This window comes from Muntiacus reevesi, chromosome 3, assembly GCF_963930625.1.
Source record: "Muntiacus reevesi chromosome 3, mMunRee1.1, whole genome shotgun sequence".
NCBI lineage: Eukaryota > Metazoa > Chordata > Mammalia > Artiodactyla > Cervidae > Muntiacus > Muntiacus reevesi.
In genome coordinates this window covers 10,565,818-10,581,201 of record NC_089251.1, presented here as the reverse complement: position 1 = coordinate 10,581,201, position 15,384 = coordinate 10,565,818, and the positions used below count along the sequence as shown (strand labels likewise).

Sequence of the window (15,384 nt, the reverse complement as noted above, 5' to 3'; positions counted from 1 at the left end):
GAAGAAAAAAGAAAGAAAAAATGTCTGCCCTCTGGAGGGAAAAAGTTAACAAGCAAATCTACAGTACATCACAAGGTATAAGAAGCCTGGAGAAAAAGAGGAAGGTGAGGGGACAGGAGTTGTGGTGGTGAGGGCCAGCAGAGCAGCAGGGCAAGCCTCACTGACAAAATGACGCCATGGAGGAGGTGAGGGGACTCGGGGAAGGCCCTTCCAGACAGAGGCTCAGCAAGTGCAGAGGCCTAAGGCGGGAGGGTGCTCGGTATTCTCAGAAAGGCAAGGCCGCTGTGGTTGGGAGGAAATGCTGGGGGAACAGAGGGTGGGGGTAAAGGGCAGTTAGGAGACAGCTCCTCAGAGGGTGGGGGTAGAGACAGTAAAGAGACAGACCCCTCAGAGGGTGGGGGTAGAGGCAGTAAGGAGACAGACCCCTCAGAGGGTGGGGGTAGAGGCAGTAAGGAGACAGCTCCTCAGAGGGTGGGGGTAGAGACAGTAAGGAGACAGACCCCTCAGAGGGTGGGGGTAGAGGCAGTAAGGAGACAGACCCCTCAGAGGGTGGGGGTAGAGGCAGTAAGGAGACAGACCCCTCAGAGGGTGGGGGTAGAGGCAGTTAGGAGACAGCTCCTCAGAGGGTGGGGGTAGAGGCAGTAAGGAGACAGACCCCTCAGAGGGTGGGGTTAGAGGCAGTAAGGAGGCAGACCCCTCAGAGGGTGGGGGTAAAGGGCAGTTAGGAGACAGCTCCTCAGAGGGTGGGGGTAGAGACAGTAAGGAGACAGACCCCTCAGAGGGTGGGGGTAGAGGCAGTAAGGAGACAGACCCCTCAGAGGGTGGGGGTAGAGGCAGTAAGGAGGCAGACCCCTCAGAGGGTGGGGGTAAAGGCAGTAAGGAGACAGCCCCTCAGAGGGTGGGGGTAAAGGGCAGTTAGGAGACAGCCCCTCAGAGGGTGGGGGTAGAGGCAGTAAGGAGACAGACCCCTCAGAGGGTGGGGGTAAAGGCAGTAAGGAGACAGCCCCTCAGAGGGTGGGGGTAAAGGCAGTAAGGAGGCAGACCCCTCAGAGGGTGGGGGTAAAGGCAGTAAGGAGACAGCCCCTCAGAGGGTGGGGGTAAAGGCAGTAAGGAGGCAGACCCCTCAGAGGGTGGGGGTAAAGGCAGTAAGGAGACAGACCCCTCAGAGGGTGGGGGTAAAGGCAGTAAGGAGGCAGACCCCTCAGAGGGTGGGGGTAGAGGCAGTAAGGAGACAGCCCCTCAGAGGGTGGGGGTAGAGGCAGTAAGGAGGCAGACCCCTCAGAGGGTGGGGGTAGAGGCAATAAGGAGACAGCCCCTCAGAGGGTGGGGGTAGAGGCAGTAAGGAGGCAGACCCCTCAGAGGGTGGGGGTAGAGGCAGTAAGGAGACAGCCCCTCAGAGGGTGGGGGTAGAGGCAGTAAGGAGACAGCCCCTCAGAGGGTGGGGGTAGAGGCAGTAAGGAGGCAGACCCCTCAGAGGGTGGGGGTAGAGGCAGTAAGGAGGCAGACCCCTCAGAGGGTGGGGGTAGAGGCAGTAAGGAGACAGACCCCTCAGAGGGTGGGGGTAGAGGCAGTAAGGAGGCAGACCCCTCAGAGGGTGGGGCTAGAGGCAGTAAGGAGACAGCCCCTCAGAGGGTGGGGGTAGAGGCAGTAAGGAGGCAGACCCCTCAGAGGGTGGGGGTAGAGGCAGTAAGGAGGCAGACCCCTCAGAGGGTGGGGGTAGAGGCAGTTAGGAGACAGCCCCTCAGAGGGTGGGGGTAAAGGCAGTAAGGAGACAGCCCCTCAGAGGGTGGGGGTAGAGGCAGTAAGGAGACAGACCCCTCAGAGGGTGGGGGTAGAGGCAGTTAGGAGACAGACCCCTCAGAGGGTGGGGGTAGAGGCAGTAAGGAGACAGACCCCTCAGAGGGTGGGGGTAGAGGCAGTAAGGAGGCAGACCCCTCAGAGGGTGGGGGTAAAGGCAGTAAGGAGACAGACCCCTCAGAGGGTGGGGGTAAAGGCAGTAAGGAGACAGCCCCTCAGAGGGTGGGGGTAAAGGGCAGTTAGGAGGCAGACACCTCAGAGGGTGGGGGTAGAGGCAGTAAGGAGACAGACCCCTCAGAGGGTGGGGGTAGAGGCAGTAAGGAGGCAGACCCCTCAGAGGGTGGGGGTAAAGGCAGTAAGGAGACAGCCCCTCAGAGGGTGGGGGTAAAGGGCAGTTAGGAGACAGCCCCTCAGAGGGTGGGGGTAGAGGCAGTAAGGAGACAGACCCCTCAGAGGGTGGGGGTAAAGGCAGTAAGGAGACAGCCCCTCAGAGGGTGGGGGTAAAGGCAGTAAGTAGGCAGACCCCTCAGAGGGTGGGGGTAAAGGCAGTAAGGAGACAGCCCCTCAGAGGGTGGGGGTAAAGGGCAGTTAGGGGGCAGACCCCTCAGAGGGTGGGAGTAGAGGCAGTAAGGAGACAGCCCCTCAGAGGGTGGGGGTAGAGGCAGTAAGGAGGCAGACCCCTCAGAGGGTGGGGCTAGAGGCAGTAAGGAGACAGCCCCTCAGAGGGTGGGTGTAGAGGCAGTAAGGAGGCAGACCCCTCAGAGGGTGGGGGTAGAGGCAGTAAGGAGACAGACCCCTCAGAGGGTGGGGGTAGAGGCAGTAAGGAGGCAGACCCCTCAGAGGGTGGGGCTAGAGGCAGTAAGGAGGCAGACCCCTCAGAGGGTGGGGCTAGAGGCAGTAAGGAGACAGCCCCTCAGAGGGTGGGGGTAGAGGCAGTAAGGAGGCAGACCCCTCAGAGGCTGGGGGTAGAGGCAGTAAGGAGACAGACCCCTCAGAGGGTGGGGGTAGAAGCAGTAAGGAGGCAGACCCCTCAGAGGGTGGGGGTAGAGGCAGTTAGGAGACAGCCCCTCAGAGGGTGGGGGTAGAGGCAGTAAGGAGGCAGACCCCTCAGAGGGTGGGGGTAGAGGCAGTAAGGAGGGAGACCCCTCAGAGGGTGGGGGTAGAGGCAGTAAGGAGGCAGACCCCTCAGAGGGTGGGGGTAGAGGCAGTAAGGAGACAGCCCCTCAGAGGGTGGGGGTAGAGGCAGTTAGGAGACAGCCCCTCAGAGGGTGGGGGTAAAGGCAGTAAGGAGACAGCCCCTCAGAGGGTGGGGGTAGAGGCAGTAAGGAGGCAGACCCCTCAGAGGGTGGGGGTAGAGGCAGTAAGGAGACAAACCACTTAGGCTTTGTGGCCACTGTAAGGACTTGGGCTTTAATGGGGACAGTGAGTCATCAGAGGGCTGGTAAAGACAAGTGACAGGTTAGTGAGTCATCAGAGGGCTGGTAAAGACAAGTGACAGGGGAACCAGTTAGAAGCCCATCCCTGTCCTCCAGGGAAGACAGGGTGGTCCCTGGGTCGCAGGGGGCAGCAGTGGCGGGAGGAGAAGTAGCTCATTCCGCGTATAGTTTGAAGGGAGAGCCCAAAGGATTCCCTAATGATCTGGATGTTGGCTGTGAGAGAAACAAAGGGGTCCGGGATGACTGCAAGGTTCTGGCCATTTCCAGATAGGAAAGATGGCAGCAGATGCTAGAGAGTGCAGTCAATCTGAAGTCTGGCTCTGAATGTTTCAGGTTTCAGGTGCCCTTCAGACACTGACATAGAGAAATATGGTAGATACAAAAGCCTCGAGTTCACGGGCGCTGTCTGGACTTGAAGTGTGATACGGTGCCAGCAGCACACAGGATGGGTGAGATCGCCAAGGACGTGAGTGTGATCTGGAGAAGCTGAGTGAGGGCAGGACCGAGGGACACAGAGTGTGCAGGCGTCTATATTTCCGGGCAAGAGATTAGTGGATGTGGGGGAGGGGAGAGGGGAGAGGGGAGACAGGGAGGGAGGGAGGGAGGCGGGGGGTGGGGAAGAGAAAGAAGGAACACCTTTTCCCTTGTTAAAGAGCAACCACACAATTTGCGGGCAGAATTTCAGGCCAGAGCACTAACCAGGCCACACATAAACTTCACAGGATACAGTAAACCCAGGCTCAAATGAGCTCCTGCATTTACAGGTGCAGAGGCCAGGCAGGGCAGGTGGAATCATGACATTTATTAAGCCTCTATCAAATACCAGAAAATTTACAGAAAACTAACAGTTTCATCACCCAATAACCACCCCCCAAAACCCCCAAACCACTTAAAGGCAAGCATCACCGCTCTCATTTCACAGCTGGAGAAAAAGGTGCAGAGGTCAGGTGACTGGTTGTAGGACCCGGCTGGTGAGGGCAGAGGGGGCTGTGGGCGAGGCTACTGCTCCAGCTCTGAGACTGAGGCCAGGGCTCGGGGAGACTTGGGGAGTGTGAAAGGAGAGAGCCATGCACCAGGTAGGGAAGCAGAGAAGAACCAGGAGGAAGCCGTTTCAATGAAAGAGGTAAGACTGCCCCCAAGAGGGGCCCAGGGGCATCAGCACAAAGCCTGAAGAATGGACTGGAGGGTTTTAGGCACAAAGACAGGAAAGGAGACATAAGTAGCTGCGGGGGAGTGCACCCTCACCTTATTTTTCTCTAGAAGTTGCTGCTCCAAGTCCTGTTTTTCCTTCTGTAGCTGCCCCAGATCCATGGCTGCCGCCATCTCTCCGTTTGGTATTCCCTCCACAGCTGGAAGCTGGTACTCGGGGTCTTGCCCAGCCCTCGAGGTCACCTACAGGGTGGTGGCAGCACAGGTAATGGTCAAGCTAAGCCACCAACCCCAGGGAGGGGCCAGACTCACTGCAAAGCTGATGTGTCCACCAGGCACCTGGCAGGAACCAGACTACAGAGATCCCCTCAGGGCCCTCTGGGGGGACAATGCCCCCACAAGGAGCCTGCTGGGAAGGAGGGCTTTAGCACTTGAACACAGACAGGTGTCGTCACATCAGATGGGCTCCTCAATGCTCACAAATCCCTCATCAGTGAGGTGCCCTCCCGTTGAAGAGAAGCTGAAGCTGCCCAGCGCCGCCCAGGCCTGCCCACCACCTCCGCCCACCGATGACATGCTGCCCCCCACTGCCCCCACACCCTGAGCAGCTCAGGCGGGACTCACATGGGGCTGGCTGGCTGAGAGCACCATGGGCTGCTCCTGGCCTGTCAGCCTCAGCAGGTCCTCCCGCGAGGCGGCAGCCTCCGCCTCCTCGGTCCTCAGGCCCCGCAGGGCCTCCAGCTCGCTCTGCAGCTGGTGTGTCTTCAGCAGCACAGAGTCGTGACCTAGGCCAGACACAGGGGCAGTGAGCGCCCTGTCGGGGCCCCCTCCAGGCTGGGGTCCCCAACAAGAACAGGCGAGAAGGCTCAGCCAGGGGCAGGGGCCTCACCTTTCTTCAGCTGGAGAATCTCCTGCTCTTTCTGGAGAATCACTTCCATTTTCTCCTGCAGACTCTGCTCCTTCTCGCCGACCATGGCTGTCAGGTCAGAGGCCTTGGAGAGAAAACCCAATACGAGAGAAGGCTAGGAGTGGCAATCACGTCTTTCTTAAAGGAGTCCCCACTTTTCCATTACCCAGGGTCCTCCATGAATCCCTCCCTGAAGGCCACAGCCCAGAACATTTCCCAAGCTAACCTCTGCACCTATTAACAGAAACACGCACAAGTCAGTTCTCTTCGGCAGGCACAGGGGCAACTGCCCCCACGGCCCCTGCCTGCAGTGTCCACCACAGACATGGCCACTATGCCCAGCCCTCCCACAAGCTGTCATGACTGTAACTTCATGTCCTGCGTGCCTGTGACGTGCCCAACATTTGATGCACACGACTTCATTGTTGTCCTATTCATGAAGGTATGATTATCGCAGGGTCTTTTCAGAAGCAACTCCAACAGATCTGTTAAGAACCTACCATAGCCTTAGAGACAGTTACCCAGACCTGGGGCCTGAGCCTGAGCCTGTCCTCAGAGGACGGCTTCTCCCACCCTTCTGGCTGAAAGCTCAACTGTGTTCTCTGAGGCCTGCAGCCAGTGGGGCCCACCTCACAGAATCAGAACCTGGGGATGGACTTGCCTTCAGGTAACATTTATAACAGTAACCAACTATCAAAATTTTAAAAGGTTATCCCATGGGGTGAGAGTTTCTTGAGTTTCTTTCCTTTTTCTTTTGTCTTCTTTTGGCCACACCACATGGCATGTGGGATCTAGTTCCCTGACCAGCGATCAAACCCACACCCCCTGCATTGGAAGCACAAAGTCTTAACCACGGGACCACCAGGGAAGTCTGGAGGGTTTCTAACGTTTTTCTCCTACCTTCCTAGAGACATCAGGGAAACCAAGCAGCTGACAGCATTCCTAAACCTGTGTCCACCCCCTGCTCTGAAGAGATGGGGAGGTAGATCAGTCCTGGCTGGGACTGATGGCGGTCGCATCCCACGGGGCCTACCTGCTGCTGCAACTCTTCCCTCTGCTTCCGCACCTCCTCCAGGGCTTGAGCCATTGCCACACTCACGATTTCTCTTTGGCTCCATTCTTCCTACAATCCAGAAAATGGGGAGGAGATTTGAGTCCAAAAACCCAGTTCACACTTTCTTCGCTGCACACATCACGTGAAGCCCACAGAGAGAGGACTATGTCACAGGAACAGACAAGCGCGTCTCCTGCTTCCCGAGGTTCCCAGGCTACCTTCTGGCCGCACGGCCTTCTGCTCCTCCGTTAGTGTGCACAGCCCACTAGCCCCTCTGGGCACAGGCACACTGCTGAGGGGTTGTCGTCCCGTGAGCACGCCAGTCAGTACTCAGGCCAAAGGCTAGGGGCCCCAGACTCGAAGGCCTGCTCTGATGAAATCAACACAGAACCAGACGACTGGGCCCATGCGAACGGAGCAGCAGACTGGAACAATTTGATTACAGAAATGATAACAAGCAATTACTAAGTTTTAATGGAGCAAAGGTCAGAGTCATCAAAATCATCCATAGTACAGGAGAGAAAACTGAGGCTCTGAGAGGTCATGTAATTTGCATGAGGTCTGAGAGCAAGTAAGTGGCAGGGCCAGGTTTTAAGCTGGTGCCTGAGCTCAGAGCCACGCCTTTGGCTGCTACATTCTACCACCCAGGCCTTTCTACCTCAAGCAGAGCTGCCCCACTGGCCTTCCCCAGATCACGGCAACTCCTTCCTCACCAACACATTAGTCCTCTTCCCTGACATGATGCCGTCCACGCTCACTGATCAACCCCCAGATGAATAATATGACTTCTCGGGTGCCTGAACACGGGTCAGGAATGTCTGCTGTTTCTATCTACCCACAATCACCCCTTTTGGGGGTAAGAGCCTCATCACTGCTATTCCCCACTCCCTCCCTGCAATTCCACATGGTTCTGGTAGGGCTGCCAATAATCATGCCCCCATTTTGCGGCTATAGGAATAAGCATGTTATTTAGGCCTGGTCAATCGTAGTACCTCATCCCCATGGCCAAATCAATTTGTCCAAGGGTGGCCCTGTCACCCAAGATGAACCAATCAAATCCTTTTTTAATCAAAATCTCTTTTTAGTACAGTAAAGTTGAGCGGGACATGTCCTCGTTCCCCTGGGGTTGCTAAGTTGGAATGTTATCAGCGTGGAACTGCTGAAGTGATGTCCTACCAGCCATCGTGGAGGAAGGCAAGGACAAGCTGGGAGACTGACAGGGTAAAAGCCAGTGCGAGGCAGGCAGGGAGGGGACCTGCGGCCCGTGTTCTAGCTGGACAGGTCTTTCTGGTTCTCTGAACTACTCAGTTCCACCTATGAAATCTCCTTTTCCAATTACACCATCTGGGGGTGGGGTGAATGGAGGGAGATGCCAGCCTCACAGCCCGTCCCTTCTGACTTCTACTGGGGAGCTGCCAGAATTGACTTTCCATGAGTCCGCCTCTAGTAGAGAAGGAAAGTTGGTGCTGCATCGCAAGAGGCTGACAGTGGGAGCCTGAACTATCCCAGACAATCCCCTGCACAGGAGAAGCTCTGCTGACACAGAAGAGGGAACAAGAGGTTTCAGGTTGAGTGGAGCTATGAGATCCTGGCCCTGCAGGCCCAGGTGCTGGGACGGGTGACAAGAATGTCATATGTCTACAGGGGCCTTTTCTGGGGAAGTTCAGGAGAGATGCTATGACTGACGCTGTCTTAAGGGGACAGGAGGCGGGCTGTGAACAAGGAAACAGGAAAGCGTATCAGGGTAGGAAGCAGAGGCTCAAAGCACTTGGCACTTTTCATCCACGGTCACGCTTTGTCCTCACGGTATCATCCTCTTGAGGTCAAGGGTCATCACCTTCAGTCTGAAAAAAGGAAACTAGATTCCCTCAAGAATCAGCTTGTGAAGGGCCAGGGTGGCACCCAGAACTGAAACTGCAGGGTTCTAAAGTCTGTGCTAGTGCCACAGAAACACACATGACCCAGGATCTGAGGCTGAGCTCAGGGCCACTGAGTAAGTCAGCAGGCTACCCACACGCGCAGTGCTCTGCACCTGGAAATGATTTTCCCAGAGGACTGTTCTGAAAATATGGATCCAAACAATACAAAAAAAAAAAAAAATGTGTGCACCTAAAACAGTGTTTCAAAATACTTGAAGCAAAGACTGACAGAGGGAGAAAGAGACAAATCCAGGATCATAGTTGAAGACTTAGCACCCCTCTCAGGAAGTGATGAGACACACAGACCAAAACAAAAAAAATTGGAAGACCAAAAAAAAATAAAAAAATAAAAAATAAATTAAAAAAATAAAAAATCAGAAGACCTACAGAAGCTTTGAACAATACTGTTAACCAATTTGACCTATTTAGCATTTACAGAACACTCTCCCTAAGAGCTGACTATACATATTTTTTCAAGCGCATTCAGTTACTTACCAAGATAGACATAGGCTGGGTCATAAAATAAGTCTAAATAAATATCAAGCACTGAAATCATTCAGAATATTATCTGACCATAATGATATTAAACCAGAAATCCAAGACATTGAGAAAATTCGCCCAAATGTTTGAAAATTAACCACGCTCCGAAAAAGCCTGTATGTGCTGGTTTTTCAGTTACTGCCTCAGCCCACACCCAACATTTCATATTCTGCTTTTAGATGCCGAACCTGGGATTCTGCAAACCATGTTTCTCCCTCTGGGTCCAGCCGGCTCCATATTCAGATACTGATACATACTCATCTTTGCCAGCAGGGGGAGCTCCAGGGAGACTGGAATGCAGGAGGAGGGAGGAAAAGACTTGCTCCTTTTGGTCAGACTGCGGTTTCTGCAAGCAGTGCAGCTTGGCCCTGGCAGCAGCAAGTTCTTCCTGAAGCGGCAGCTGCATCCACTCTGCAGTCTTCTGACACCTGCAGCTGAATTCATTCATGGTCCTATCGCCCAGCACACACACCAGCACCAACTGTAGTACAGAGCCCCCTCTCAAGAGGTCTGACTGGCAAATCTGTGGAGCTTCTCTTCTTAACTCCGAAATTCAGTAATTGCAACTTCTTCACTTTCTTCCCTTAGTCCTACAGTTGGAAAGCTGAGTACTACAGTTGCTATCTTTCTGATATCTTTTAACTGTTTCAGTGCTGGAGAAGAAACTTTACCTTAGAACATAAATTTTCACTCAAATAACTGGGGTGGTTCTTCTCTCCTAGCTGGGCCGTGAACGATGTGCTGTGCATCAGATTTTCTTCCTGGGCACATACTTGCAATAAGCACTGCTCTCCATTCGTTCCTCCCTCTTTACATCTTCTGTACATCTAGAATTTTCCTTCCAGTACTTCCTTTAGTGCAAGTCTGTTATCCACCAATTCTTTGTGTTTTGTTGGTTTTCTTTTAGTGCTACTTACTACAATATGGTGTCTGGGTATGGATTTTAAAATTTGTCCTGTTTGGATCTGTAAGAACTCTTATACCTGTCCCTGTGACTCGAAAGCTTTCATCAGTTTGAAAAATCCTCACCCATTATCATCTCTCTAATGCCTCTATCTCAGTTTTTTCATTGCCTCTGAGCTTCCACTGACACAAGGTAAAACATCTCACAGTATCCTGTCTTTTATCATTTTCCCCTGTATTTCATTCTGCCCTTTCTTCCATTACTTATCCTTTTAGTTCTAATCTGCTGTTAAGCTCATTAATGGTTTTTTAGGAGCTTTACTTAAGTATAATTGACAATAATAAACTGCACATATTTAAAGTGTACAACTGATGAATTATGATGAAACCAACACCAAAATAAATAGTGAAAATATCTATTCCTCCAGAAAGTTTCCTCAGGTCCTTTGGAAATCTACTGCATTTTTACTTTCAGCTACTGCACTTTTCAGTTCTGAAATTCTTATTTGATTCCTTTTCAAAACTACTGTCTTTTATTATAATTTCTGAATCCCTGCTGAAATGTTCAATTTTGCCTCTTATATTCTTAAACAGAGCAAGCACAGTGATATTCAAGTCTCCTCAAAGGTCTTCCTGCTTCTGTACTTGCCTACTTTACAGAGCATTCTTCACACAGAGCCGGAGTAATCCTCTTAAAACAAAACTCACATCATCCAGCTGCTTAAAACTTCCAGTTGCCTCCTCGACAACCCCCTATCATCCACAAATGCTAGGTCTACTCCTTCTCTACTCATAGTACAGCACTTTCCCGTGGCTACTCCAAATGCACACATAAAGACATGACACTTGGACTTCCCTCGTGGTCCAGCAGTTAAGAATCTGCCCGCTAATGCAGGGGATGCGCGTTTGATCCCTGGTCTGGGAAGATTCCACGTGCAGCAAGGCGGCTGAACCCATGTGGTGCAACTACTGAGCCTGCACACCTAGAACGTGTGCTTTGCAGCAGGAGAGGTCACTGCAATGAGAAACCCTCGCACCACAATGATAAGTAGCCATCACTCACCGAAACTAGAGAAGGCCCACATGCAGCAACAGAGGCCCAGCACAGCCAAAAATAAAAATTTAGAAAAAGACATGACTTTGTGAAACTGACGCAATTAGATACATACCTTCAGCTTCTTTAGTTCAAGCTGGTGATGCTGTAAAGAACATTCACATTCATTCTTACTTTCTTTAAGGGCTGCATTTTCTTGCTCCAGCTTTCTCTGCAAATTGAGGAAAGTATACATAAAAGAAAAGGTCTTTACACTATTTTCCCTGGGTGCAGGCCTATCTCTTTGACATGTAACCTTTAAAACTGCCCCCCTCCCTTCTGTTGCCACTGCAGGGGTGGGACAGGAGGATAGAGTTTGAGGTCAGAAAGGGAGAGTCACCTGACACTCTTCCCACAAGAAGAACTAAGGCACTTGATTCCGAAGCCTATGGAACAAGGACAGAGGCCAGGGAAAGGGGGAAGCCATTAGGGATGAGCAGTACACATTTCAGGAAGACAGGAAAGCAGCTGATAGGACTGGTCAGGAAGTGCCAGGAAGTCTATGTGCAGCTCAAGGAAAAAGAAAAACCATCTGCTTGGGGTTTTCGTAAAAAGCAGTCTTTTTATACAACCAGTCTCATGAGCAGGTGTGTTGTTAAAATATAAAAACTCCTCTAAACAGTGGTGCACGAGTTCAGGGGCAGGCTGGTCTTCTTCCTGTCAAATGGCCTGGCAGCCTGGCTACACATGAATGGGGTGCTCCCAGCCTCTCTCCTTCCCTCACTCACCAGCTCCTGCTCTGTGGCTTTCAGTTCGGCCACCCGCGCTCTGCCCAGGCCTGCCAGCTGGGCCTCCAGCACGTGGATCCGCTCTGTGTACTGCTCCTCCCGAGCGAGGACCTGCAGCTGGGCACGGCTGCTCTCCTTGTTCGCGGTGGCCTGAGGGGGCAGCAGAGGACAGGTATTCCTGGTGACACTGGGGGCCTTACCCTGTCCTCCAAAGATGAGTGTCCCATAGAAACAACTCTCCTTCCTGACCTTCTCCAGCCTGGGTGCCGCAGAGGCCCCCTGGCCTGCTCAGGAGCTGGACTCTGGGACTGGTCTTGGTGCGGGGAAAGGGACAGCTCTGCGCACCAGTCCTAAGACACAGCCCGCCTGCACTCAGTGCTGCCCTCTATGTCTGAGGCGCTTCCCCGCGGAGGCACAGGACACAGGGATGAAGAGCAGGGGCTGTGACCTACAGAGGGCGCAGGTTCGGCCATTTACTAGGCGAGAGACCCTGGGCTAGTGACCCGGTCATCTTTGGGAGCCTGCTTCCTCTAGTGAATGAGGATAGCAGTGTGCAGCTCTGAGGTCTGTTGCCAGGACTAAATGAAAACACATGTGGGAAAGAGGCAACAAATATTTTTACTTCTCTAGTTTCTAGCTCCACACCCGACCTGGGGCTGTGACTACCGGGCTGAGCCCTTGCTGATTTCTCCCCAGGGCCTGGAGCTGTTCTCCATGGCCCCCGGCTGCAAGATGAGGTATGGATGCCAGTGGTCACACAACATCTAACAGTTCTAGAATTAGGCTGGGCCCTGCAGCCAGCTATTAGGTTGGAACCAGCCAGTCACCACCTCTCCTGGTAACTCAGACCCTCCAACAGGTCCTGACTCCCTCTCTGCAACTGCCTGTCTGCCCACAACTGTATCTAAGGTCCAGATGCCATTCCAGGAGCTGGGAGTGAGTCTGGGGACTTCATGGGCATAAAGGAAAGAATCAGGGGCCTAGAACACAGCAGACATGATTACCACTTACAAGCTCTCGAATTTGAGCTTCCTGAGCTGCCACCACGTCACTGCTCTGCTTCAGCTTCTCCTCAGAGGCCTGCAGGTTCTGCTCCAGTTCTTTCACCTAAGAGGGAAAGAGAAGTATCCTTATGTTCAAAAGAAGCTGAGTAGTAACAAATGGCTTTTAAAATCAAATCTATTTAAATCATAAAGCAAGTACACTAAAGAAAAAATTTTAATTAGAAAAAAAAGATGCTCATAAGTCAATCATTATAAAACACTATCATTCTAACACAGTTTCATTTTTTTGACTTTCTTTTACAACTTCGTATACAATTCTAGTAAAACTTTGTATTTTTCCTCCGTGCTCAAATTTCCTTCTGGATTTCCATGTAGCCTTCAGACCTTAGATTATTTCCTCGAAGGATGTTGTATAATCCCCTGAACCACTGCCTACTGTCCAGGTAACTCCGCTGTTTTCCATTTTGCAGATAAAATGAGGCAGCAGTTGACATCTTCATGTAAAAATTGTTGATCTGGCTTGAATCACTTCCTTAGGATACACTTCCAGAAGTGGGATTACTGCCCATGAGACAAATTTGGGTTTCCCTCATTCCACACATACTGACCGGGTCTGACTGTGTCTCTGGCACTGCGCTAGGACACAAGGCCTGCAGGGTGGACGGGATGACACACCACCCAGCACTGAGCGAGGCTTGGCCTCCAAAGTGATTGTTTCATCTGACTCAAGCGAACTTTGCCAATTTCTCCTATAAAGTCTTTGCTGAGTAAGGTCTGCCCTGGGGGAACTTTATTATTAAAATATAAGCACATAGAGGGTTGCAGCTTTGTCAAGGAGAGGGAGGTACCAAATGAGAAAAGAATGTTTTCAGGCCTCTGCTGCTGCTGCTAAGTCATGTCAGTCATGTCCGACTCTGTGCAAATCCATAGACGGAAGCCCACCAGGCTCCAGTCCCTGGGATTCTCCACGCAAGAACACTGGAGTGGGTTGCCATTTCCTTCTCCAATGCATGAAAGTGAAAAGTGAAAGTGAAGTCGCTCAGTCGTGTCCGATTCTTCAGGACCCCAGGGACTGTAGCCTACCAGGCTCCTCAGTCCATGGGATTTCCCAGGCAAGAGTACTGGAGTGGGTTGCCATTGCCTTCTCCGCCTTTTAGGCCTCATGGTTCCTCATATATGTTCAGAGGTAAGTTTTCATGGAAACAACCCCACAAGAACAGTGTGAGCACCTCCACAGAGGAGAATAGTAATGTTATTTTCCCATGACCACAAATTTTATCAGTGCAGAGCCAGGACTGAAACTGCTAAACTCCTGGGTTTAGCAAATATCTATGCAAGTTCCAGTTTGCACGCAGAACTCAAGAAAGATTCAGATCCTCAAAAAGCTATGCATGGAGTTATCATATGACCCAGCAACTCTACTCCTAGGAATATACCCAAGAGAAATGAAAGTATAAACCCACACAAAAACCTTGTTCATACACTAACATTCACGGCAGCAGTATTCACAATAGCCACAAGGAGGGAACAGCCGAAATCTCCACGGGCAAATGAATGGATGAATAACATGTGCTCTATCTAGAATGGAATCAAGGTCTTAAAAAAGGCTTATTCAGTCTTAAAAGGTAATGCAATTCTGACATATGCTATAACATGAATGAACTCTGAAGACATTATGCTAAGTGAAGTAAGCTAGAAATAAAAAGACAAAAACTGTATGATTACAGTTTTTGAGGTACCTAGAGTCATCAAATTGATAAAAACAGAAGGTAGAATGGTGCGTGCCAGGAGCTGGAGAGAGGAGAGAACAGGGAGTTATTGTTTTAATTGGCACAGAGTTGTAGTTTGAGAAGATGAAAAAGTTCTACAAATGGATGGTGGTGATGGTTGTGCAAAAACATAAATGTACTTAATGCCACTGTATACCTAGAAATGGTTGAAATAGTAAAATTTACATTTATGTGTATTTTACCACAATAAAAAAGATATTCAGAAATAGAAGTGAATTACAATAAAGGTAACAAAGCTGCAGTTAGGAAAAAATACAGCTTTACATATATTAATATTGACCAAGAAACAAGAAAGACTTTAAAAAATGAGTTAAGCATTTGCTATGGTCTGAATGTTTGTGCCCCCCAAATTCCTATGTTGAATTCCTAACATCTGATGTGATGGTGTTAGGATGTGAGGTGACTGGGAGATACTTAGGTCATGAGGGTAGAGGCTCATGAATACAATTAGTGTTCTTATAAGAGGCTTCACAGAGATCCCCTGACACTTCTACCACTTCACACTCATGAAACTGGCAAGAAAACTAAAAGGCTGAGAAATGCCAATGCTAGAAAAGACAGAGATGCATCGATAAGAACTCTCTCGCATCTTGGGCAGCCAAACTAAAAGGCTGAGAAATGCCAATGCTAGAAAAGACAGAGACGCATCGATAAGAACTCTCTCGCATCTTGGGCAGCCCTCTGGGAGCATTCCTGTCCTACTGAGTCACGTTAAGTCACACACACTCACTATCCTCCTTAAGGCAACAGAAACGAGGATGTTCACTGCAAGGTAATCTGTGGTAACAGGAAGAAGGTGGCAATCTGGATATCTAGCATGCAGCAGATAACTGTGAAGTAGAGGAGGTAAGAACAGTGAAGTGGACACAGAAGATGGAGCAGTGGAAAGTAACAAGGAAAATTCATGTACAGCTATATCATTTACCTAAATTAACACACACGTAAAACAACGTTAGCCATTTTAAGGTTGCTGCTGCTGCTGCTGCTAAGTCGCTTCAGTCGTGTCCGACTCTGGGCGACCCCATAGACGGCAGCCCACCAAGCTCCCTGTCCCTGGGATTCTC

At 51.0% G+C, this 15,384-nt stretch overlaps 1 protein-coding gene across 4 annotated transcripts in view; it reads right to left on the bottom strand.

Annotated features, from left to right (window-relative positions):
- The window catches only part of GOLGA1 (golgin A1), a 49,125-nt gene that overhangs the window by 5,399 nt on the left and 28,342 nt on the right, over positions 1 to 15,384 (bottom strand). For all 4 annotated transcript variants that reach the window (XM_065928461.1, XM_065928463.1, XM_065928462.1 and 1 more), the window contains 7 exons: positions 12,538 to 12,633; positions 11,527 to 11,676; positions 10,875 to 10,970; positions 6,323 to 6,412; positions 5,272 to 5,374; positions 5,007 to 5,167; positions 4,479 to 4,625 (listed from right to left, as the gene is read on the bottom strand). In XM_065928461.1, coding sequence (XP_065784533.1) covers positions 4,479 to 4,625; positions 5,007 to 5,167; positions 5,272 to 5,374; positions 6,323 to 6,412; positions 10,875 to 10,970; positions 11,527 to 11,676; positions 12,538 to 12,633 — 843 coding nt within the window. The remainder of the gene's footprint in view (positions 1 to 4,478; positions 4,626 to 5,006; positions 5,168 to 5,271; positions 5,375 to 6,322; positions 6,413 to 10,874; positions 10,971 to 11,526; positions 11,677 to 12,537; positions 12,634 to 15,384) is intronic.